The sequence below is a fragment of the Suncus etruscus genome, chromosome 4 (genome assembly GCF_024139225.1).
Source record: "Suncus etruscus isolate mSunEtr1 chromosome 4, mSunEtr1.pri.cur, whole genome shotgun sequence".
Taxonomy (NCBI): Eukaryota; Metazoa; Chordata; class Mammalia; order Eulipotyphla; family Soricidae; genus Suncus; species Suncus etruscus.
The window spans coordinates 13,993,200-14,018,075 of record NC_064851.1 but is presented as its reverse complement, the minus strand read 5'-3'; the positions used below and the strand labels follow the sequence as shown (position 1 = coordinate 14,018,075).

General features: G+C 51.0%; 1 protein-coding gene across 1 annotated transcript in view; it reads right to left on the bottom strand.

The window, feature by feature from the left end:
- The window catches only part of CD9 (CD9 molecule), a 36,767-nt gene extending 24,522 nt beyond the window's left edge, over positions 1–12,245 (bottom strand). Inside the window, exon 1 of the mRNA XM_049772122.1 lies at positions 12,006–12,245. Coding sequence (XP_049628079.1) covers positions 12,006–12,071 — 66 coding nt within the window. The 5' untranslated portion in view covers positions 12,072–12,245. The remainder of the gene's footprint in view (positions 1–12,005) is intronic.
- Between the last annotated feature and the right edge of the window lie 12,631 nt (positions 12,246–24,876).

Below are 24,876 nucleotides of genomic sequence, written 5' to 3'. Positions count from 1 at the left end.
TAATCAAAGAGCCAAAAGGAAGCCCTGAACATGACTGTTCAGGTGTAGCCACCGAACAAAAATCTCACCAAAAAAATCAGATATGAGGGCCAGAGAGATAGCATGGAGGTAAGGCATTTGCCTTGCATACAGAAGGATGGCGGTTTGAATCCCGGCATCTCATATGGTCCCCCGAGCCTGCCAGAAGTGATTTCTGAGCACAGAGCCAGGAGTAACCCCTGAGCTCTGCTGGGTGTGACCCAAAAAACTAAAATAATAAAAAATCAGATATGTAAAGTTAGTAGCAAGATTTTCAAAGAGATAGGGCAGGAATTAAGGGACTTGCCTTGTACATGAGGATCCCAATCCTGCATATGGAACCAGAGAGATAACACGGTAGTAGGGCATTTGTCTTGCATGTGGCTGACCCCCAGTGTACCTGGGTTCGATTCCCAGCACCCATATGATCCTGAAACTGCCAGGAACAATTTCTGAGTGCAGAGCCAAGAGTAATCCTTGAGTTTTGGGGTGTGACCAAAACACAAAACAAAAAAACCAATCCTGCATATGGTATCCCCACCCCCAAGCACTGGGCACAGAGCCAGGAATAGACCCTGAACATCAGTGGCTGTAGCGTAAGTATTCTCAGTCCCCCCAAAAAAGACCTTAAACAAAGTACTGCTATAATTATTGGGCTTGACCTGCAGGTGGGGTGTTAGCACACATTCAGCCACTCCCCTCTGGGATCTCCCTTTCCTCCCTTTCTGATGATTCTCTTAGAAGACAGTTATAAAGGCCCCCATTGGGGATGGGGAGAGGGAGAAAGAAGGAGAGGGAGAGGGGTAGATAGAGTGAGAGGGAGAGTGAGAGAGAGGGAGAGTGAGAGAGAGGGAAAGAGAGTGAGAGTGAGAGAGATTTGTGAGAGTGAGTGAGAGTGAGAGTGAGTGAGTGAGTGAGAGAGAGAGAGAGAGAGAGAGAGAGAGAGAGAGAGAGAGAGAGAGAGAGAGATTTCAGCTGCTTGCCATCCCTGGTGGAGGTCCCCATTCTGAGGGTATTGGAGTGGCTAGAGAATGAAGGGCCTTATAATCATTTTGTAGTCTGGGTTTTGGTTGGTTTTGTATTGGGGCCACACCCAGCAGTACTCCTGGCTTTGTGCTTCGGATCCGGTCTGCAGGGGAGTCGAACCCAGGCCCCACGCGCACAAAGCATGAGCTGGTTATTATCAGTCTGTGGAGCAGTCGGACCGCCTGGTCTTACTGTCATGATCTGAACAAGCGCAAGAGGGGAGAAGCCCTCCCTTCCAAGAAGTCCTCCAGAGTTAGGTTCTGTCTGGGAGGAGCAAATTTAGCTAGCATGAGGGACTAGCTGAGGGACCAAGAGGATGGGTCCCTGGCAGGACTGACTTTTTTCCAAATAAGACATTGTCTGAGTTTCCACTGCCTGCCTGCCAGACACGGAGCCTACCCTAGTAGCAGCCCGCCCATAAATCCCTTTTCCACTGAAAACAGGCATTCTGATCTTAACCAAAATCATCTGATGTGGGGGATGTTTAGCTTTCTATTCCAGAGCACCCCACACATATTTGTTTTCCATTGTGTCTGCCTCACTAAGATGTCTGAGGCACACACAAACACACACGCCTTGTGGAGCAGTTCTGTGGGGGACACAGATACACACAGACTGACTCTGATACAGATTCTCTCTCTCTCTTCTCTCTCTCTCTCTCCCCCCCCCTCTCTCTCATATCCAGGATTACCCACCTTCCCCCCAATCCCTTTCAGGCAAGGCCTAGCAATGTGTGGATTTTTGTCTGGCAGTGGCCCCCCCAATAAACTGGCTCTTCTCCCAATCACAGGCCAATATTTGCACAGGCCAGTCAAGAGGACAAAGGTCAGGGTTCCCCAAGGCTGTGCCAGACCCAGCACATCCCCTGTGATCATCCCCTGCCTGCCTTTGGGCCTTCATTTCTATCTATTACTTTACAGACAGCATTTGCTGGGCCAGAAAGAATGGGCCCCAATCCCTTCCTTTCCCCAAACAGATCCTTCTGCAGGAACCATTCACTGTTTTTTAGTAAACAGGACTCCTGTGGGGCCTAGGACTTAGTTAGATCTTGTCTGAGATCACACAGCCAACAAGGGGCCTAGTTAGATCTTGCTTCCAGAACAGTCTCACTGCAAAGCCTGAAGTCTCCATCATTCTTTTTTTTTTTTTTTTTTTTTTTTTTTTGGTTTTTTGGGCCACACCCTGTGACGCTCAGGGGTTACTCCTGGCTATGTGCTCAGAAGTTGCTCCTGGCTTCTTGGGGGGACCATATGGGACGCCGGGGGATCGAACCGCGGTCCGTCCTAGGCTAGCGCAGGCAAGGCAGGCACCTTACCTCCAGCGCCACCGCCCGGCCCCCAAGTCTCCATCATTCTGCTCCACTGTGTATCCTGTCATCCCTCTGAGGAATTCCAGAGCCAGGATTTTTTTCTTCTTCCATTGCTCTCTGTTCCCTCCTCATCCTACCTGATACTATTTCCCAAGGGGCCTCTTCTCTCTTGAAAGGCTCATCAAGAGCCCAGGCCAGTCCTACTTTCTCACCAACCGGAAGGCCCCATGTAACAGATTCCTAGCCTGTGGGTGCCACCTGAATCACACAACTGTGGCCAAACAACTGGCCGTGCTGGCCAGCAAGCTGGGGTGCACCTGGTACCGCTTGGGAAAACAGACTCTCCACACACTCTTTGCTTCACGACATGGCTTCACTTTAGCTCTCAGTCCAGCAAAGACAGACACTGGTGGCAGCTGCTCAAAAATCCTTTTCCTTAAAGCCCCCCACACAAGCAGAGCTCCAAGGAGGGGGAACACAAGTCCCTGAAGTAAGTTAAGGATCACCCTACAGGCTCCTGGTCCATCCCTGGGCATGGGGGGTAGGGAGGCTAACAACACCCATTTCACTCTGGGGCCCTTCCCAGCACTAGAAAAGAAACTAGCTTCTGTCAGAGATGGGCTGTCAGGGTCTCACTCTACTTAGGGAGGTGGGGCTCCAATTTAAGAAGGGAAGAGGATGGGGAGATCTTTCACCCTTGGAGAGGGGTTGCTTTCAACATTTCAAAAATAAAATTTAGAGGCTTGAGTGATAGCACAGTGATAGGGCATTTGCCTTGCACATGGCCAACCAGGACAGGCCTGGGTTTGATCCCCACCATCCCAGATGGTCCCCCTCTTCAGACTGCCAGGAGCGATTTCTGAGGACAGAGCCAGGAGTAACCCGAGCACCACCAGGTGTGCCCCCAAAACCAATAAATACATAAACTATCACTATGGGTTTTTTTTTTTTTGGGGGGGGGGGCACTTGGCAGTGCTCAGTTCCCTCTGTGGTGCCAGGGATCGAACCTAGGTTGGCTGTAGGTAAGGCAACTCACTGCATTATCATTATTCTCACTCCTGCTTTCAGCATCTCCACAGATGGCAGGAGGAAGGGTGTCCCAGGCAGCGGATGATGGGAGTCAGTGAAGGAAATGGAGTGGGGAGCCTTTAGGATCAAGGGCCGATGAGAGGTGAGGGAGCATGCTCACAGGAATGCTACAATACTATAAAGACTCATTTGGAAGCAAAGAGATGGCCCATACATTCGGATTGGGCCTGGTGCTAGAGTAGAGACTGGATGGCTTTGCACTACAGGGATGGCACACTCTTGGGAAAGTCCTACTTTCTCACCAACCGGAAGGCCCCATGTAACAGATTTCTAGCCTGTGGTGCCACCTGAATCACACAACTGTGGCCAAACACCTTACAAGGACACTCGTGCCACTCACCAAATGCCTTCATCTTAGCCTAACCCAGTGGTTCTCAAATAGTGGGGCACGTAAAGGGGCCCTGTAAAGGGGGGCGTGTTTGACTTCGGCAAACACTGTCATAACCAACTAAGCCCTGTGTTTATTCTCTGTATGTCTCTGGAGCTGAAAGTTGCTGTGTCCTGCTTCAAACCCCGCTTCGAAAAGCTATGCATTGCAAAACGTGCTCATTGTAGCCATTCATCAGACATCACCTCTGATTAAAAAATCAGCTCAAATTATTTTATATATTTTTGTTTTGCAGGTTAAAGTTTTTTTTTTTAATAAAATACTATTTACAGTCGCGTGGGGGGCCACAAAAAAATGTTTTCTTCTTCCTAGGGGGGTATGACAGAAAATAATTGAGAAGCACTGGCCTAACCACTCCGTATGAGTCCCACCTCCAAAGACTGTGGCAATACTCCAAATACTGTGAAGAAGCAAATAGATGAATTCGGGGAGCGGAGTAGCACGCACAAACATTCAGTCTGCAGCAAAGACGGAGCTTTTCAAAATACCCAACCTTAGCTGAACTAAGCAGCGGTGTGTTCCTAACTCTGGGTGTCCTGGTAATTTTTCCCCCCTTTCCAGATTGAGCAGATTTATCACTCATCAATGCCAATGATTCCATCCATATCAGAAGCAAGAAAAAAAAAAAATCTGATCCTAATGCTACGCTGTGACAGTCATAGCCACAATCCTCTCATCTCCAGTTGAGGATTTTCTGCTCTGACCCAGGCACTTTGTTTTTGTGCTTGAGCACCAATTGTAGCTCTGCCTGGGGGCTATAAATAAAGCCCAGGGGTTGACTCCCAAGTTGGTGGGAGGCTCAGCGATGGACTGGCACACTGTGGCCTGCTGGGGTTCACTGGCGCCTGGAATGTGCTCTGGGTTCTTTGGAAGAGTTTTCTTTCTAGCACAGCCAGCAGAAACCACTATCTCTGCTCTTCTGAAAATGCTGGCAGAAGGCATCAATAGGAAGGACCCTGAAATATGATCTCTGGGGCCAGTGAGATAGTACAGCTGGGAAGGTGCCTGTCTCGCACTGCCTAAGTTCCCTCAAGCATGGCCGGAAGTGATTTCTGAGCACAGAGCCAGGAATAAGCCTTGAACATGGCTGGGTGTGCACCCCAAACTAAAACACAAAAACAAACGCCACCACAATATCTGTTTTTCTTTTTTCTTCAAGTCAATGTCCCTTCCAAAGCAAAACTTCTCTTTGTTGGGGGAGTTAAGGGGGACCCAACATTGAAGACTATTCTTTGGGATATTTGCCACTGAATCTGGAATATTCAGGCTTTGGCTAAACGATGCTGGGGTTTTGGAGTGAGCATACATAGAGGTGGTGCCAGGGTGTAACATGCCCTCTGATCTCCCCAGGCCCCTGCTCTCCAGATCTCTCTAACCCAGGGGAGTCAGTGAATGTGGGCTCCAGATGTTCCCCCAAAAGGGATATTCCTCACTTTCCGAAGTGTGTGTGTATGTGTGGTGGTGGTGGTGGGGTTTGGGCCACATGGGCCACTGCTTACCTCCTGGTGGGGCTCAGGAACCATCTATGCTGCTGGGGGATGAAACCCGAGAAAGCCACATGCAAGTATCTGAAGCTTATCTCCTTTGTCCCCCAACAAAGACAAGTCGCCAAGGTTTGGGAAAAGCCAACACAAGAAGCACACTTTGGCTGGAAGCTCATAAAATGGGGTTTCTTGATGCAGACCAGAGAGACAAGGCACTCATTAGGTATGTCCAGAGTCAAATCACTCCTGGGCCATGATTCAGTGGAGAGTCATGGTGAGATGGGTGGGGTGCCAGTCTCCAGCCTGCACTGCACTTGGGGTTCCCTTTACACCTTCCTCAGAACCCCCAATCCTGGGCAGACCTTCTCTCACCCTTCACGGAGGCAACTCGCCTCTTAAAGTCAAAAACATGGGGTTCAGGACAAAGTAAAAAACTGGGGGGGGGGGAGAAAAAACCTATATGAAGATATATGAACGTAATTCTAATGAGCTCCTTGGATCTCCGTATTTTAAATCTTTTGATTTTATTTTTTGGGGGGGAGGGCACACCTGGTGATACTCAGGGCTTATTCCTGACTGTTCTCAGAGAGCTCTTCTGGCGGTGCTCAGGAGGGACCATATGTGGTGCTGGGGACCAATTCCAGGTCAGCAAACAACATGCAGGGAAAATGCACTACCCCCATTGTATTATCTCTCCAGCCTTGGATATCCAGATTAAAAAAGTGTTGGGACATGATTATGCCAGACCCTGCTTTGATCCTCAGCATCTCATGGTCCTTTGAACATGCTTGGTGTGGCCTTGGTGGGCCCCAAAAATAACAAGGTGGCTCAGAGACTTCCTAGCCACCTTTGGTCCCCAGAGCACCGCTTGGGAAAGCCCACAGTCCCCCTAAATAGGGAAAGGTAGAGTAATTTTTTCTGGATTGCAGGGGAGTCCCTCAAAATGCCTAAGTCTCTTCAGGTCAAACAAGATAGCAGACCAGGGGCTTAGAAATACCCGCGAGCAGCCGTGCCTGGCTTTCCTTGGGAGGGGGGCCTAGCAGAATGGATGTAATTATTATGAAATTATCTCATCGGGAGACAGGATGCTGCTTCCACAGCTGCACGCCATCACTGGATGAAAAAGAAAACTGGCCAGGAGCAAGCAAGGCCTTGTTCCACTGATGGAAAGCGGCAGGCGCCCTGGCGTCGGAAGGCAAAACACACAAACTTACAGCATGTCCAGGGGGAACCCTTTGGGCCTCCCCGGGCTCCTCCCTGGGCCAAGAAGGCTCTCTCTGGGTAAATGAGGACAAGGGGTCCCCCCCAACGCAAGCTCCAGCCTGGACTGGCAACCCCCACACAGTGATGTCACTGCTCACTGTCCTGCAGGCTGCTTTTCAGAACATCACAAAGACCTGGGAATGGAATGGGGGTCCTGGGAAAGTATCTAGGATCCCCCCACTCCACATTGGAGCTAGAGGAGGGGTGGACAGAAAGAACTACCCTCGTGCTCCCCAGTCTTCTCTGCTCAGGGAGGTATGGCGGACCCAACCCCTGAGCAAGTCCAGGAGCCCCTTTGTCGACCTCAGGGACCTTGGTCCTCATCTGAGACACATCCTAGAGAGAACCAGAAACCTGGCTTGATTGTGCTTTTTAGTGGAAAAGATGCTTCTGTGTGATGTAGCTATTAAGTCTCTCACATGCTTAGTGTGATAAATTCCAGAAGCCAAGCCTCCTCGTAAAATGGATTCAGATGGGACATGAGCCAAACCCAGTGTAGACACCCAATGCCCTGCAGGCCACTGCCAACAGAGGTCACACCCAGCCTCAAAGAGAGGTGCGAGCTTGCTGACCCGGCAGGTGATGGTGGCAGAAAGTGCCTCTGTAGAGGGGTATGTTTATTTTGGGGGATGCACACTACTTTTTAGGGGGGGGGGGGGGGGCGCGCTGTTTTTTAGCGAGGCAGGTCAGGGAACAACAAGACATAAGTCTGCAGCTTTGAGTGCAGAAGAGCAAAGGGACCAGGGCGATGACTCAAAGGGGTGGGTGCAGAATTTGCACACAGGAGGCCTGGGTTCGAACCCTGGCACAGCTAAGCCCTAGAACACCACCACTGAGAAGGAGAGAGAGAACTAAGCCAGAACAGCCTCTGAGCACTGCTGGAGACACACCCTTCAAGAGAGAGGCGTTTGGAATAGCAGTGGACTGTCACTTTTTACTTTTTTGGGGGGAGCTGCAGGGGGAAGCATATCCAGCAGAGCTCAGGACTGACGGGATCCTGCCTCTGCACTCGGGTCATTCCAGGGGGTTCTTTGGGGGACTCTTGGTGTCAGGGACTGAACCCAGGTCAGCCAAAAGCAAGGCCAAGCACCCAACTCCCTATAATATCTCTCCAGAGCTCTTTCTGTTTTTTTTTTTTTTATAGAGGCCACACCCAATTCCCAGGACCAACTCGCAGCCCACAAAGGCTAGGCTGTGAGTTACTACAGCTTGAGTCATAAACCCTGCCTCAGACTGCACTTTTAAGAACAGTGCCTGGAGCCTGTATAGAGGAATTCATTTGTGCCTCTAAATCACAAGTACCATCTCTCTGCGATGACAACTGTCACTGGGGGGAAGCCATAAAGATCCAGGGAGAGGCAGACACCTACCCTGGGGGCACCCCACCCAGCCAGCCTAGCTCAGTTTCAAAGGTGGGAAACCATTTTCAATGGGTACTGCCTCCAGCCTCTCACACACTATTTGGGGGGAGGGGGGGGCTCAAGTCAGGAGGTGTGGCTCTGGCCAGTATCCATTTTTTTCTCTTTGGGTCCACACCTGGGCAGTGCTCCTGGGGTCACTCCTGGCTCTGTTCCTCAGAAATTACTCCTGGTGGTGCCAGGGGACCATATGAGATTTTGAGATGGAACCCTGGGTCAACTGCCTGCAAAGGCAAGAGCCCTCTCCATGTGCTATCAACTGAGGCCACCCAGCCACACACTTCCGATGGTCAGCCTTCTCCCTGCCCTCTCAGGGCCTTCTCTGCCTATGTGTTACAGGATGCTCTCAGCAGCCATGCCTGGAATGAAGCTTCTGGGACTCTCAGAAACAGAGGCCAGAAAGGGGCTGCTCATAGTGGGGACTTCTGTGTGTCTTCACCATCTCCTGAGCATCACAGTGCTGGCCCCCTTAGCCTCCCAGCCCCCTGGTGTGGGCTCATCTAGCTCAACTGGAAATGAGGATCCAGCAACCCCTCTGACCCCCAGAGAAACCAAGAACAGAGTAGCTCCGATGAGATCAAGTGGGCGGGGAGATGGTGGTTAACAGGAAATGGGCGAGGGGTGGGGGGGCCTGGAGAGACAGTATAGCAGGTAGGGGTCCTTGCCTTGCATGCAGCTTATCCAGGTTCAAGCCCTGGCACCACATTAGTCTCTTAAGCAGCAACAGAGTAAGCCCTGAGCACCATCTAGTATGGCCCCAAAACATTAAAAACAAAACAAAACCAACAACAACAAAAAAAACCCCAAAACCAAAGATCTAGAAACACGAAACCCCAGAGTCTAGCTCAAGGGTGCAATGCAAGGCTGAGCCTGGGTGCCCATGCCCCCTTCAGCTTCCTGTCTCCTATACCTGGTAGCTCGAAGAGGTCTGTCACTGCAGAGTGGGCAGCAGAGACCTTTTAGGACATTTGCTCCCCACCCACGGGTTAGTCATTCAGGAAAGTGACTTGCCGTGGGGATGTTTGGAATAGGGCAGATTTGAATACCCAGGCCAGTTTTCTGACCCCGGAGTCTAATGCAACTGAAGTGAGGACAGACCTTCTATTTCCCCAGGCAGGGGATGGGGGTGGGAATTAGAAAAATATCCCCCACCATTGCAACAACCCTTCACTTTTCAACACCACTGGCAACAGGAAGAGGTCCACTCCCGCTTTTACAAGAGTTCAAAGGGGGGTGGGCAACACAGTGGACATGGGAAAAACACATAATTGATGTGGCCCGTCCACACTGCTAGACCTGTCCCACGGCAGTCAATGAGGGTGGTCTTCTCTCTAGATCTCCGACGGACACCCTCCTCAACCCCAGCACCCTTTGCCACCCAGCTCCTGATGTTCAGACCTATAGTGGGTCCCCAAATCTCAATATTAGGGGCTGGAATAATAATACAGCAGGTAGGGTGCATTTGATCAGATTTGTTCCCTGATCCCACATGGTTTTCCAAGCAACGCCAGGAGTGATTCCTGAATGCAGAATCAGGAGTAACTGCACCCCCCAGCCACTGCCGCAAGCCCCCCCCACTGCCCCCCCCCACTGCCGGGTGTGGCACCAAAGCTTAAACAAAAGTCCCAGTGGGAGGGAAAGTGCCAAACCATCTCCCTGGCTCTGGTTCATTCTCTCTTCCCCTGCCACCCAGCTATACAGCGGCAGGTGGCCGACAGTCTCTTGTATGGTAGATGCCAACCCGTTGGCATCACCAATGGATCCGCCTCTGACCCTTCTTTCTCCCTGCCACATGACCCCAGCCCAGTCCCCAACACTCTTGGATGGTGGGGGGAGGGGGTCATGCTTCTAGCTCAGGGTCCCAAGATGCCCTCCAACCACTTGGAAAAAGGGTTTTACAGGCGAAGACGCTGCTAAGCAGAAGCCCACATGTTTCCAGACTCCTTCCTGCCACAATTTCCCTCCTTGCTCAGTCCTAGAGAAGTTGAGGGCTTCACCCTCTCCTTCTGCCCCCCTGCCAGTCCACCACCCTCCTCCAGGGACTCCTCTGGTGGCACAATGAAAGGGAAAAAGGAGTCCCTGTGGTGGGGTGGGGTGGGGTAGAGTTGGATGGCAGATACAGGGCAGAGCCGGCTCCCACTCTGGATTCTTGGCAGGAAAAGGGAACAGGATTGGACAATCTCTAAAAGTCACTCCCCACTCGAAATCTAACCAAACGGCCATTCCAGATGGCACAGTTCATCAGCAGCACCTGGCTGGGCCAGGGAGGCTCTGAAAGCAGGAGGGGGTGGCAGGTCGGAGCAGATGCAGAAGACACCCCGGTAGTGCTCTGGGGGCCGCCCACCTGTCTCCTATCACCCAGCCTCGGACAGCAGCCTCGGACAGCAGAGCTGCAGAGCACACAAAACTGCCCCAGTTAGGCAAGGGAGAGTGTAAGGAGGAGAGTTAAATGCTCCCTAAAGGGTAAGGGTGGGGTAGGGTGGGGCCAGCCCGCCCTCCTACATTCTTTTTCTGGTGCCAGGGCTTGGTGAGAGAAAACTTGCCAGGCAGTTCAAGGCTGGCTGGTGAGAGAATACGGGGGAGGGTGTGGAGGCACAAGGCAGCCCCCCCTACCCCAATGCAAGCTCAAGTCACACCTAGGACCACCCTCCAGACTGCACAAGTTTGGGGTTCATCACTTTAGCCAGAGAATGGGGCCAGGATGGGCACTTGCCCTCACTTCCCATCCCCATCAAATTCTTTTTTTTGGGGGGGTCAGACCCAGCGGCGCTCAGGGGTTCCTCCTAGCTCTGCGTTCAGAAATCACTCCTGGCAGGCTTGGGGGGACTATAATGGGATGCCAGGAATCAAATTGGGGCCCGTCCTGGATTGGCCTTGTGCAAGGCAAACGCCCTACCGCTTCGGACCCTCCACCCACCTGGGCCCTCAACGCCCACCAATTTTTAAAAGAGACCTGCCCAGGGCTGTGGGGGGAGGGCAGAGACCAGCCCCCCTTTCCCAGTAGTTTCGTCACAATCCTCAGGTAGGACTGCGAGGTCTGCTGGAGCTGCCCTTCCAAACTTTCTCCAGCAGAGGGACAATAAGGGGAGGGGTGGGCATCTGGGCTCAGATGGCGGGTTCTCAGATTCTCAGATCCGGGGAGGGGCAGGGATGATCCAGTTGGAGAACACAGAATCCTTAGGGGCCGGCCACCCTCCTCAGGGCTGGGCACTTTCGGGGTGTGGACTGCAAGGGCAATTCTGGAGGTTCCCCCCCCCCCATTCCGGCTTGGAGTCCAGGTAGAGCTCCCCCTCTCCTTGGGCCAACTTTTGGCTTGTTCGGGGTGGCTTGCGGGGAAGGAGGGGGTGAGGCCTAGCACCCCAAGTCTCTCAGAAATGGAGAAACCCCAGCCTCAACCCACCAGGGGCGCCTGGACGATAGGCATCTGCCCTCCTCCGTCCTCACCCCAACTCTCCCAGAGTTTCTCTCTCTCTTTCTCTCTCACTCTCTCTCCAGGCCAGATTCCTATCGCCAGGACGGGGCGGGGTGCAGGAATCAAGACAAGCGAGTCTTTCAGGTCTTTTTTTTTTCCTTTTTTCCAACGCGTTTTACTTTCTCACGAAGCCTAAACCTTGCAAGAACTGGGGGGAGGGCCCCCCTGGAGTTTTTCTGCAGAAGCTAGGGCGCCCAACTCTCAACTTGGGGCCTCCCCTACCCACTTGGAGACCCCTCCAGGCTCGTCTTTCTGTATCCCACCTCTCTTTCCACTCCTCCAAGGAGCACACAATCCCCTTCTACCCCCGCACCCCGCATGGAGGCCGCACCCCAGGACCCCCTGGCATTTGTTCCCTGGGCCTAGCTCTGTGCCAGGCCCCCCATGGGTCCCAGTAATTCCAGCCTGCCGACCCCTACGAGCCCTTTTCTCCTCCCTCCTGGGACGAACCCTAAAAAAAGTAAGCCTATAGAAAGTAACCCAGAAAAAGGGGGTGCAAAGGCCTAGGGGTGGGTGGGTCCCCCCATACTCAACTCACCCAGAAGATGAAGTTAAATCCAAAGAGCAGGTACTTGATGCACTTGGTGCCTCCTTTCACCGGCATGGTGTGGCCGAGATGGTGCGGTGTGGAACTTAGGGGGAGCACGCACGGCCGGGACTAGGGGGACTCGACTCAGCAAAGACGCGCAACGAAGTGGTGGAGGAGGCGGCGGCGTCCGGGCGGGCCTTGGGGCTGCACTTTTAAAAAGTGCCACTCCTTAAGGGTGCCTGGCGAACGCGGTGCGCATGCGCGAGGCCCCGCCCCTAAGAGGCCCCGCCCACACCTCACAGGCCCCGCCCACACCGCTCCCGACCGGCTCAAGGTTCCCTCCGTCCACAACGCCCCCGGCCCGACCCCGCCAAAGATCCGCCCACACTCTATCCGAAGCCACGCCCCCTCGAGGCTCCGCCCAACTAGCTCGCCCCCGACCCGACCCCCCCAGGCGCTGTCCGTCCACATTGCCCCGCCCGGCCACGCCCACACAGCCCCCGCCACGCCCAATACCACGCCCACACCAACAGGGCCACGCCCACACCCAGGTGGTACCTGGATGGATCCCTTGTTTTCTACTCCGGATGCTCCTACCTCCAGTGTCTTTCTTTGCCCGCACCGGCCTCTCTCCTTCCCTCCTCCCTCGAGGTCCTGGCGAGTGCTTACCCGCTGCTGTGGCTGCTTGGGAATTAGTGCTAAGAAGGTCTCTTGGTCTCGACCATCGGGTTTTTGAATTGAATTGAATTGAATTTATTATTATTTATTATTGTTATTGTTGTTATTTGGTTTTTGGGTCACACCCAGCAGCGCTGAGGGCTTCCTCCTGGCTCTACGCTCAGAAATTGCTCCTGGAAGGCTCAGGAAGGATGCCGGGATTCAAACCACCGTCCTTCTGCATGCAAGGCAAACGCCCTACTTCCATGAAATATCTCTGGCCCTTCATCGGGTTTTTTTGTTTTGTTTTGGTTTGGTTTTGGGGGGCTCAGGGGTTACTCCTGGCTATGTGCTCAGAAATCGTTCTTGACTTAGGGGTTATCCTATGGGACGTCAGGGGATCAAACCCAGGTCTGTTCTAGCTTAGCTACATGCAAGGCAAATGGCCTACCGCTTGCGCCACTGCTCAGGCCCCCTTTTCTTTTTCATCTTGCTGATCCAGAGCTTCCTACGGGTGCCTTTGACTTTTGGGGGGCTTTTTTGGACTTATTTTTGGTCGTTGGGGTTTTCAAGCCTCTGATTTCTTCAGCATGCCCACCGCGATGATGCTCATTCTTGCTTTGATTCCTTTTGCAGGGAAGCTGCCTGGTTTTATTTCTGCTTGGGAAGTCTCCTAGCCAATCTCCTAGGAGGGGCATCTTATGGAAAGGATGAAAGGAGATGTTTGCGGCCCAGGTGGGGAGAGGGATTGTCGGCTGGTGGAACTATTTTTCAAATCCACATCGTCAAAATATCACCCAATGCCCCTGGCTGACAGTTGGACTATCAAAAAGAGTGTCTGGAATATTCCCTTTAGAAGCCTGGCAAGGAGGAGGAGAGTTTGAGTCCTCTGACTCAGTTCTTGCAGGGGCTCCTCTACCTGACTTTCTCTCACCATCCTTCTCATCCTCCCCGTGCTTGCTGCTACTTTTCAGGTGCTCTGGATGGTCGAGTTCTGAGCATGGGCCTCCACTTAAAAATGTTCCGTAGTGCCCGAGAAAAGCACTAAGTCATTGAGACTTGCAGCCATACTGGTGTGAATCTCTGGTAAGCCCGAGTGCAGAGCTAGGAATTGCCCCTAGCACCTCGAATTGTGGCTTGCCTCCTCAAAAAAAAAAAATCCCCAAACTTTCTGTAGGGGCTTCTACCACCCCATTCAGTAGCCAGAGTTGCAGCATCTCTTCTTGCATTCATTTGAACCTTCAGTTCTGCAAAAAGCACTCTTTCAGTCGGGTAATGCATGCATGCGTGCATGCGTGTGTGTGTGTATGTGTGTGTGTGTGTGTGTGTGTGTGTGTGTGTGTGTGTGTGGCTGTCTGTGCCCTGTGGTTTGGCTGACCATTCTTCTTGTTATTGTAAACATATCCTGTATCTTTCCTTGTGTCTCACACCGAGGCAATGCCAGATACACACCCTGTTTGATCCAACCTGCAGCCATGAGGATCTCGCAGTTTTGGTGATGGGGATTTGAGAAATAAAGTGATTTCCCCATTCATTGATGTTCTTGTTGTATTTTCTTGTCTTCAGAAGGAAGCATCCTTTTTGTTTTTGCGTGGAAGCCATACCCTTTAGTGCTCTGAAACTACTCCTGGCTTGGTGCTCAGGGACCATGCTGGGGATCAAAACTAGGCTTCATGAATTGCAAAACTTTCTAAGCCTTGGAACCATCTCCCCAGTCCTCCTGAAATCATTTTGTGCTCTGGAAATAGAGCACACTCATTACAAAATGGTAAGAAAATAGCAATAGCAAAAGAAAAAAAAAAAAAAGCAAAGATTTCAAAGGTCACCCCCAGAATCAATCCGCTTCACACTTTGGTGCTGAGTTTATTTATTGTCATCGGCAGACTTGTCTCATTGATTCATTCAAGAATGATCAGGATTTCCTTATGAAGGTCTCTCAGTAAAAGCAGAAATGGAAACAAATCAATACCAAGGATGAGATGGTGTCTGCCCTGGCGTCAGCTGTGGGAAGGACCTGGATGGAGGCACAGGCATGCAGGAGGGTCACAGCGTTAGGCTTTTGGGGTTGGGACACAGAGAATCTTGGGCAAAGCCTGGGGTTGCAGCTCCTGATAGCTGTGGCAGAGGTGACGAGGGAAGGTGAGATCCCAGGTAGGTCTAAGAAGCCTGCTCCCCCAGAACTAGTATATTTCCTTGTGGGTGAAAGGAACTGTTTAACTTCCCGGTCTGATTTCCCTGAAAATGTTCTTCTGCCACACAGGCCATAGGTTAAAACAGTGGAGGTTGGGAGTATTACCCAGCCTTAACATGAGGACCATGAGAATTAGAGGTGGGGATAAGGTTAAGGGGCCATCTCCCATGCCCTGAGGATCAAGTGGGTCTTAGACACAGCCTAACAACTGCCTCATCTGGGGCTGGTGAGGTGGTGCTAGAGGTAAGGTGTCTGCCTTGCATGTGCTAGCCAAGGAAAGGACCACGGTTCGATCCCCCGGCCCCCCATATGTTCCCCCCAAGCCAGGGGCAATTTCTGAGTGCGTAGCCAGGAGTAACCCCTGAGCATCAAACGGGTGTGGCCCGAAAAACCAAAAAACCAAAACAAAACAAACACAACTGCCTCATCCATGAGGCTGGCATGACTTGGTGTCTGGGTGTGATTAACCCCCCAGTTCTCCCCAAACCCCAGATTCTTCTCTAAAGTAGGGAGTAGTTTTCTTCTCATCCTTAACAAGAGGATGTTATACCAAGACATGGTGTAGTGTTATCTACACCTAAGAAGCAATCATCCGTGCTTGTAGGTGCTAAATAAGGTACCTGAGAATGTGAGTGAAACCCATATTCTGGGTTGACCATCTTGCATCGTCACTTCTTCCTTCTCAATCTCCATCTCCTGCACTGGGATTGGGGAGGAATATTTTGGACTTGTTGTGGAATTCCCCCTCCTCCTGCCCTCTAATCCCCCATCATGACTTGTTATAGTTCTATGAGCCAAAATGTGTTTGTTACAGCCACTGAATGCTACAGGCAACCAGGAAAAGGAGATGGAAAAAAATGTGGTTTTGCTTTAACTGGAAGGAAAATTTGGGTAAGCCCCTGAGTCACCACAGATCACATGGAAGCCACGAGGGCTTCCAGGCTTTGTGGTGTTGACTGGGAATTTCTTCCTCCTCCCCCCCACCCCCAGGCTCCAGTTTCTGGAAAACACGCCCCCCCCCCCACACTTCATCTCCACCCTGTATCCCTTAACTTGAAGAACCACTTTGGCTCTTATGCGCCCCCTGGTGGTGAAATTGGACACAAAGGGGGGCCTTGGGAGCTAATGGCCACACCCAGTCCTCCAGGTCTCAACTTAATCCATTCTCTGGGGGTACCCCACTGGGGGTCACACTCTCATAAACCTCCAAGGTCATCTCAGCAGGCCTTGGTGATATGTTTGGGGAATGTATAACCCACTAGTTGCCATAGTAGCCCTGGACTGTGCTGAGTCATTCTAGACTCTTCCTGGAAGAGTATATCGTCTTGGCTCACTTCCTTCACTTCTAGAAACTTCTTTGCTGCTGTTCCTGATGCTGCTCCACTTTACAAAGTTGTTCTTTGGAGGATTTTGCCTTTTCCTTCATCAGTGCCCCCAGGCTTCTCCTCTGTTCCTCTATGTCCCCATTTAGGGGTGTGAACTCCTCCCAACCTGACATTGGACTGATGTCTGTGTTCTCCAAGGCTCCCAGTCTATCCTGGCCAACCACGAGGATACCTGCTTAGGAAGGTGTGACTCCACCTGGCTTCTGTCCTCAGCTATCTTTGACCCTCTCACAGCTCTCATGAGCCAAATCCCTTTGGTGGCTCGCATAATTCACTCTTTTGATTCCTTTTATTTTGAGGTAGCCCATTCCAAAGGGTGCTCAAAAACTTTTCCTGACTCTATGCTCAGGAAAATTTTCTGACAGTGTTCTGGAGATGCTATGCAGTGCTAGGGACTGAATTGGGGTTGGCCAGTTCAGTCTCTTAGTGGTAGTGAGAATTGGACACAAAGCTACCCACCACTCTAGCTCAGCCAACAAGGAGGATTCCGAGTTCTCAGTATCTGTAAGGCAAGTAAGTGCCATAATCCTTGTCCTATCTCTAGGGCCCTCACCACAGGCATGGTCTCTGATCTTTGAGACATGTTGGGTGTTTCTGCGTCAATGCATCCCCCCACACCCACACCTACGCCCACACTCAAACACACCCATTTTCTAATCCTGTATGTGATATCTTCCATGGGGATTTGCACAGGAGATTAATGAGAGATCTGGAAGGAGGGGATTATTGTAGACTTTATTGAAGGGTCCAGTATTGTTATAGAAATCCATAGAAAAGGAGGTATAAAGGCCAGATTCAGAGAACTCATTTATAGGGGTTGGGGAATGGGAGAGAGATGGTGCCAAATAATAACCCCGGCTACACACATACCCTCACACACCCTCCCAAGCTGCTATAAAGAAGGCAATGGCAAATGTAGCCCTGCCCACTCATTTTAGGCTTCTTGACCTTTAGGTCTGTAAAATAATATGTGTTATTTTTAAGCCACTCTGTGTGGTAATTTGTTACAGAAGTGGTAGGAAGCCATAACAGAATTATTTCCAACATCAGGATCAGAATTCAGACTCCCTGAGCAGAGCAGGAATCTCCTCCTCATTCTCCCTCCATTTTGGGAAAGGAGGCTCTACACTCAGCAGTGCTCGGGGCTGACTCCTGGCTCTGCACTCAGAGATTACTCCTGGAGGTGCTTAGGGATGCTGGAGATTGAATTCAGGAATGCTGGACATCTGGAGATCCAACTCAGGTTGGATGTGTGCAAAGCAAGCTCCCTACCTACTGTGCTAATTGTTCTAGCACCCCACTCTTCTCCTCTTCCCCCACCACTCTGCACATCCTCTCCCAGACTCCCTATCTGCCCTGTGAGTGTACTCATTTCCTAGTGCTCTTGCCCTTGTTAACAGACCTCTCCCCCCACCACACAAACACACACACACACACACACACACACACACACACACACGGAGACAATCTCAATGAATGGCGAGGAAGCAAGCAAAAGGCAGAGTGGCATTTTATAGGCAAACATTGGTTCTCTTGAAAGGTCATCCCTCAGGGCTTCTTCTGGTCCCATAGCATTGGTTCCTCCTACCTTCAGCTCTGACAATAGGGACAATTCCTGGAAACTTGTCTCCACCCTCCCTCCTGCCCATCTCCCTGCCTACCTCATGCTCATCTGCACCTTTCACTGGCCCACTGGTGCCATCACTGATCTCTGCTCACTTGACTTCTTATTTTCTTTTTCTTTTTTTTTTTTTTTTGGTTTTTGGGCCACACCCGGTAACACTCAGGGGTTACTCCTGGCTATGTGCTCAGAAGTTGCTCCTGGCTTGGGGGACCATATGGGACACGGGGGGATCGAACCGCTGTCCATCCAAGGCTAGCGCAGGCAAGGCAGGCACCTTACCTTTAGCGCCACCGCCCGGCCCCTTGACTTCTTATTTTCGTATTGATGAACAATTGTATACTTCATTTCAGGTGGACAAACCCAGTTGATCCTCGCACTACCCACCAGCAATATGGAGACCATCTAGGAAAGAAAGATGGTGCCAGAGGCTGGGAGGGTAAGGTGGGTGAGGGGTTTCAGCTCACAGAACAGAGCATATCATTCAGAACCCCTGCTTGGGCTCTTTCCCCAGCCCAGCTTCCATTCTGCGCGCAGCCCCTTCTGTTTCTGCCTCTTCTCCTTCCATATGTGGATGTCCAGATAGCTTTTACCTGTGTGTCCAAGTTATACAGAGTTCTCAGAATTTGTCCTCTATGGGTGCAGGGAGGCCTTATAAGTACAAAGTGTTGAATATCATCCTTTTGTCCTACTAAAGCTCTTTCTTTCTCATTTTTCCTACTCCACAAATGTCCCAACTCCCTTGATTTGTGTGTGTGTGTGTTCGTGTGTGTGTGTGTGTGTGTGTGTGTGTGTGGTGTGTTTGTTTTGTTTCTGGGACACACTTGTTGTCACTCAGGGACTGTGCTCAGAGATCACTCCTGGCAAGCTCGAGGGATCTTATGGGAACGCCAGGGATTGAACCCAGGTCAGCTGCATGCAAGGCAAATGTTCTACCCACTATGTTCCTGCCCCAGCCAACTCCCCTGACTTCTAAACTGCTGCATTGTACCTACAGATCACCTTCCCTCCAGGGAGGAGTAGTGATTCATTTTCTGGTTACCTGCTTCCTCCCGCTAAAATGTCAACTCCATCATGGCGGGGATGACTCTTGTCTTCTTCTCAGTGCTCCAGCATACAAAGTCTGTGCTCCAGCCCCTTGAGCTATCTCCCTATGGAATCCACAGCAAGCTAATGTCCCCTTTGTGAGTCATCACAAAGAGTCTTGGCCCTTTCATCTTAATCTATATTGACGATTCTGTTTCCTCTCAAGCTAACGCATACTTTCCCACCACGCCTTCCGCCTCTGTTGCCATCCCATGTCCCCTTTTTCCTCCTGACCAGCCCATGCCCGCCTTTCCTTCCTCCCATAAACAGCAGTCAGCCCCCTGCCTCTCATCTTGGAGGCCCCCTTCCTATCTAATCCAAGGCCATACGTTTCTCCTCTGACCCAGCCCTGAGCTCCTGAAGCAATTTCTTTTTGAATCACCCACGGGTCTCTTGTTGGACATTATCCTGCATGCTAATTTCACACTTCATACATATCACACACACACACACACACACACACACACACACACACACACACACTCCAAATTTCCCCCAGCAGAAGATCAAATCCAGTAATGTGAACTCTCTCTGCTTAATGAAAAAAGGAAGAAAGTCCAGTACATCACACTTGAATGAGCACATCTGTCGCTCCAGATGTTGTTCTCATTGCTTGCCATAAACTCATCAAAGCTGCTGAGGACACGGTGAGCTTGAGAGACAGAATGGTTCCTTCCGTAAAGCCCAGGGAATAAAGAGGTGCAGGGACTTAAGTAGCATGCTAGAAAGAGCAGAGCCAGAATCTGAAGGCTGGAGACTGACTCCTAGATCCCCAGTGCTAAGCTGCCTCTGAATGAGGTCAATGGGTGGAAGATATTGGGGTGGGGGTGCTTCTGGAGAGTTCCAAGAGTGCTGCCATTTGGGGGGGCAATCAGCATAGAGTTTTAGGGGCTGACCACAGATGTTGAGTTTGCAGCCTGGTGCTAGTGCTTCTTCTGGACACCCAACTCCCAGCAGCAGGTGGGGGATACAGGGGTATTTTGTGTTCTTGATTCCAAGCAGTGTGGAGGTGCCTGCTGTGATTTCTGGGTGGTGAGTCTAGATTCGGGAATGGGAAGGACAGATTTGGATATTGGGGCCTCCCCACTAAAGGAGCTGTGGGGTGTGCGTGCATGTGTGCGTGTGCGTGCGTGTGTGTGTGTGTGTGTGTGTGTGTGTGTGAGAGAGAGAGAGAGAGAGAGAGAGAGAGAGAGAGAGAGGGAGAGAGAGAAACAGAGACAGACAAAAAGATAAGGGATAGAGATAGGAAGAGAGAAAGACTCCGTCTGTGCTCAGAGGGTCAGAAGAATGAGGCAAAGATGGTTTAGAAGCTAAAAATGGTGAAAGTGGGGCCCAGGAGTGGGCACAAACTAAGGAATGAGATTAGTGCTAGAAGCTGGAAAGGCCAGGGAATGACTTCCTGGAGTCCCAAAAGTGTCTACAGACACCTTGGTCTCCCTCTCTCTTCCCTCCCTTTATCTTTCCTTCCTTCCTTCCTTCCTTCCTTCCTTCCTTCCTTCCTTCCTTCCTTCCTTCCTTCCTTCCTTCCTTCCTTCCTTCCTTCCTTCCTCCCTCCCTCACTTTCTTCCTTCCTCCCTTCCTCCTCTCTCCCTCCCTCCCTTCCTTCCTCCTTCCTTCTTTCCTTCCTTCCTTCCTTCCTTCCTTCCTTCCTTCCTTCCTTCCTTCCTTCCTTCCTTCCTTCCTTCCTTCCTTCCTTCCTTCCTTCTCCCTTCCTTCTTTCCTCCCTTCCTTCTTTCCTTCCTTCCTCCTTTCCTTTCCTTCCTTCCTTCCTTCCTTCCTTCCTTCCTTCCTTCCTTCCTTCCTTCCTTCCTTCCTTCCTTCCTTCCTTCCTTCCTTCCTTCCTTCCTTCCTTCCTTCCTTCCTTCCTTCCTTCCTTCCTTCCTTCCTTCCTTCCTTCCTTCCTTCCTTTTTTCCTTCCTTCCTTCCTTCTTTCCTTCCTTCCTCCATTCCTCCCTCCCTCCTTCCCGTCCTTCCGTCCTTCCTTCCATCCTTCCTCTCTCCCTCCCTCCTTCACCCTCCCTCCCTCCCTCCTACCTTACTCCCCACCCTCCCTCCCTTACTTCTTCTCTCCCTCCCTTCCTTACTTCCTCACTCTCTCCATCTTAAGCAATGCTCAGGAGGCCCAAGACACCCTCCCAGCAACTCTTGGATAACCAGACCTGTAATTCAATGCAGACATTAGAGGATGTGGTGCTGCTGAGTTCTTGCAATGATGGGTATTATCTGGACCATCTTCATATTGCTCAGGGGCCTCCCAGCCGGCATCTGTCAATGCTCCAGTGGTGCTGGGAAATGAGTTGGGTTGGCAGCATGCAAGGCATGTACTTACAATTTTTTTAATTTAATTTTTGTTTACTTTTGGGGATACACCTGGTGATGCTCAGGGCTTACTCCTGGCCCTGTGTTCAACGGTCACTCCTGGTATTACCTGGGGGTATCATCTGTGCTGCTAGGATCAAACTGGGTCAGCCACATGCAAAGGTAGCTAGTACCTTACTCACATCCTACTCTGGCCCCTCAATTTAAGCCCTGTATTTTCTCTGTATTTACTTTGATTCTCTTCCAACAGGCCCCAATTTCAGCCACAGTCCTGGCCCACCGAGAGGGACTAAAGGAATATGAATTTAAGTTTCCAGGATCTTTTTTTTCTCTTTTTGGTTTTTGGATCACATCTGGCAGTGCTCAGGAGTTACTCCTGGCTCCACATTCAGAAATTGCTCCTGGCAGGCTCGGTGGACCATATGGGATGCCGGGATTCGAACCAATGACCCTCTGCATAAAATGCCTTACCTCCATGCTACCAGGATCTGGTCTCTGTGGTCACAGAAAACTGTCTTTTTCAGACCTGGAGAGAGGTAGAGATTGGGACAAAAAGTGCCAAAACCCCAACTACCCAGCATAAACTCTTCCATGATCATAGAACTGGGAATCCTGGTTGTGTCACTCAGTAGCAGTACAATTTGAGAAGGGATAGTGTCCTGTCATCACTCTAAGCCTGTCTCCTGGGTGCAAAAAGGGAATGAGTTCATTTTTCCTAAAAGTTGCATAGTATTCCATTGTTTATAGATGTACCACAATTTCTGTAGCCACTCATCTGTTCTCAGGCGCTTGGGTTGTTTTCAGATTCTGGCTATTGTGAACCGTGCTGCAATGAATATAGGAATGCACTTGCTTTTTCTACATTGTGTTTCTGGATCCTTAGGGTACATTCCCAGGAATGTTATTGTTTGTTCATATGGGAGCTCAATTTCTAGTTTATTTGAGAAATGGCCATATTGTTTCCCCAAAAGTCATGAAATTTGCTTATACATGCATGGATATGGAGAGTATTATGCTGGGTGAAATGAGTCAGGGGGAGATATAAAATGCTCATAAATGATCAACATAAAATGAGCACACTCCTTTGTGGGATATAAAGCAAAAAGATAGTATGATAATAACAACCAGAGACAACAGAGATGAGGGCCAAGAGGACCAGTTCTGGGTAGGTGGGACCAGTCACAAATAGTGGGAAAATGCAGTTAGGGCAAAGAAGAAACCACTAAGCCAATGATAGTTGAAAATGTGACTGGACAAGACCTGGGTGCTTAAAGGAGGTAAAGTGATATGCATGATACCTCTTCAATAACCATATTTCAAAGCACAGTGTCTCAACGGAAAGAGAGAGGGGGATGAGGGAGAAGGGAGGAAGAGAGAGAGAGACAGAGAGACAGAGAGAGAACAAGGTTAGGAAAGAGCAGGGATTGGGAGAATGGGAGGGAAAGTGGGGGCACTGGTGGTGGGAAATAGGCACTGGTGAAGGGATGGGTGTTGGAACATTATATGACTGAAACTCAATCACGAATAACTTTATAACTGTGGATCCCATGGTATTTCAATTAAAAATTATCAAAAAGAAGAAAAACAAGGGAATGAGTGCTGCCTAGGAGGGCTGCATCCCATAATATGCAGGATCATAAGCATTGAGTCAAAGCTGGAAACATTGATCTAGTTCAGATAAGAAAGAGAGTCCCTGTCTCACAGGCCCCCTCGGGCACGAACACATGCTCTGGCCCTTGGAGCCATTGTGCTCTCCCTGGATCTCCTGGCAGCCTAGGAGATGCCTGTTAATTAATGTTAGTTTCTGCCGCCCTCACCCATCCTGGCTGGTTCCTTTTCTTTGAGGAATCCCTGTCTCCCTAGACATAAAGGCAAGCATGTCTGTTCACATGAAACCGGAGCCTTGAGGCTGAAGCCCCAGATCTGTTCGTTGCCTTTTTGCTGAGGTGGAGCCAGCATGATAGTACAGTGACTAGAGAGTTTGCCTTGCACTCAGTCAACACAGAGTCCATCGCTGGCATCACTGATGGTCCCCAGCCAGTCAGAAATAAGCCCTGAACACAGCTGAGTGTGGCCCCAAACCCACAAAGGAACACATTAACCAAACCTCTCCTGCTGCAGAAAAGAGCATGCCAAAGACATAACTGGACCTGGTTGCCTGTAGAGTGCACCCCCTCTCAGCCCCCTTGCCTTGCTTTCCAAAACAGGCCCCGTCCCCCCCCCCCCCCCCCCCACAGCTGCTGAGGGACAGCCCTGGTTCTAGGAAAGCACAAAGAGGAAGGAGGCTTTCCAACTGTCCAACCCTTTCTACTTTCCAAAGTCACAGTGGTGAAGGGGGTTGATTATAGGAGGGATAAAAAAGAGACAAGGAGCCGGGCGGTGGCGCTGGAGGTAAGGTGCCTGCCTTACCTACGCTAGCCTAGGAGACGGACCGCGGTTCGATCCCCCGGCGTCCCATATGGTCCCCCAAGCCAGGAGCGACTTCTGAGCGCATAGCCAGGAGTAACCCCTGAGCGTCACCGGGTGTGGCCCAAAAACCAAAAAAAAAAAAAAAAAAAAAAAGAGACAAGGAGGAGTCAGAGAGGTAGCATGGAGGTAAGTCATTTGCCTTTCATGCATGGTTCGAATCCTGGCATCCCATATGGTCCCCCGAGCCTGCCAGGAGCGATTTCTGAGTGTGGAGCCAGGAGTAACATCTGAGCACTGCCGGGTGTGACCTAAGAGAGAGAGAGAGAGAGAGAGAGAGAGAGAAGAGAGAGAGAGAGAGAGAGAGAGAGAGAGAGACAGACAGCGACAGAGAGAGAGACAGCGACAGAGAGAGAGACAGCGACAGAGAGAGAGACAGCGACAGAGAGAGAGACAGCGACAGAGAGAGACAGAGACAGAGACAGAGACAGAGAGACAGAGACAGAGATACAGAGACAGAAGAGACAGAGAGACAGAGAGAGAGACAGAGAGAGAGACAGAGAGGAGAGACAGACAGAGAGAGAGAGAGAGAGAGAGAGAGAGAGAGAGAGAGAGAGAGAGAGATGGACCACGGTTTGATCCCGGCATCCCATATGGTCCCCCAAGCCAGGAGCGATTTCTGAGCATAGCCAGGAGTAATTCCTAAGCGTCACTGGGTGTGGCCCTCACAAAAAAAATGAGACAAGGAGTTTAGTTTCAGCTCTCCTGATTGCTGGGGTGGGGGGTGGCTGTGGCAGGTCCCCCTCCCTTTTTTTTTTTTTTTGTTTTTGGGCCACACCCGGCGGTGCTCAGGGGTTACTCCTGGCTGTCTGCTCAGAAATAGCTCCTGGCAGGCACGGGGGACCATATGGGACACCGGGATTCGAACCAACCACCTTTGGTCCTGGATCGGTTGTTTGCAAGGCAAACACCGCTGTGCTATCTCTCCGGGCCCCAGGTCCCCTTTTTTATTTGATCAAACAGGAAGGCCCAGCCAGAACTTGTGGGATTATTGGTGGAACGGCAGGGAAAACACTTCACCAAGAGGAGCCCCACAATACTGCCTCCCTCCTCTCCTGCTCTGGGGCCTAAGTTCCCTCTCTACTCCTTTGGATGGAGGTTTGGGGGAGGCCTCTTGCCTATTCTTGGGGTGCTGCTCAGGGACAAGCCACTGTC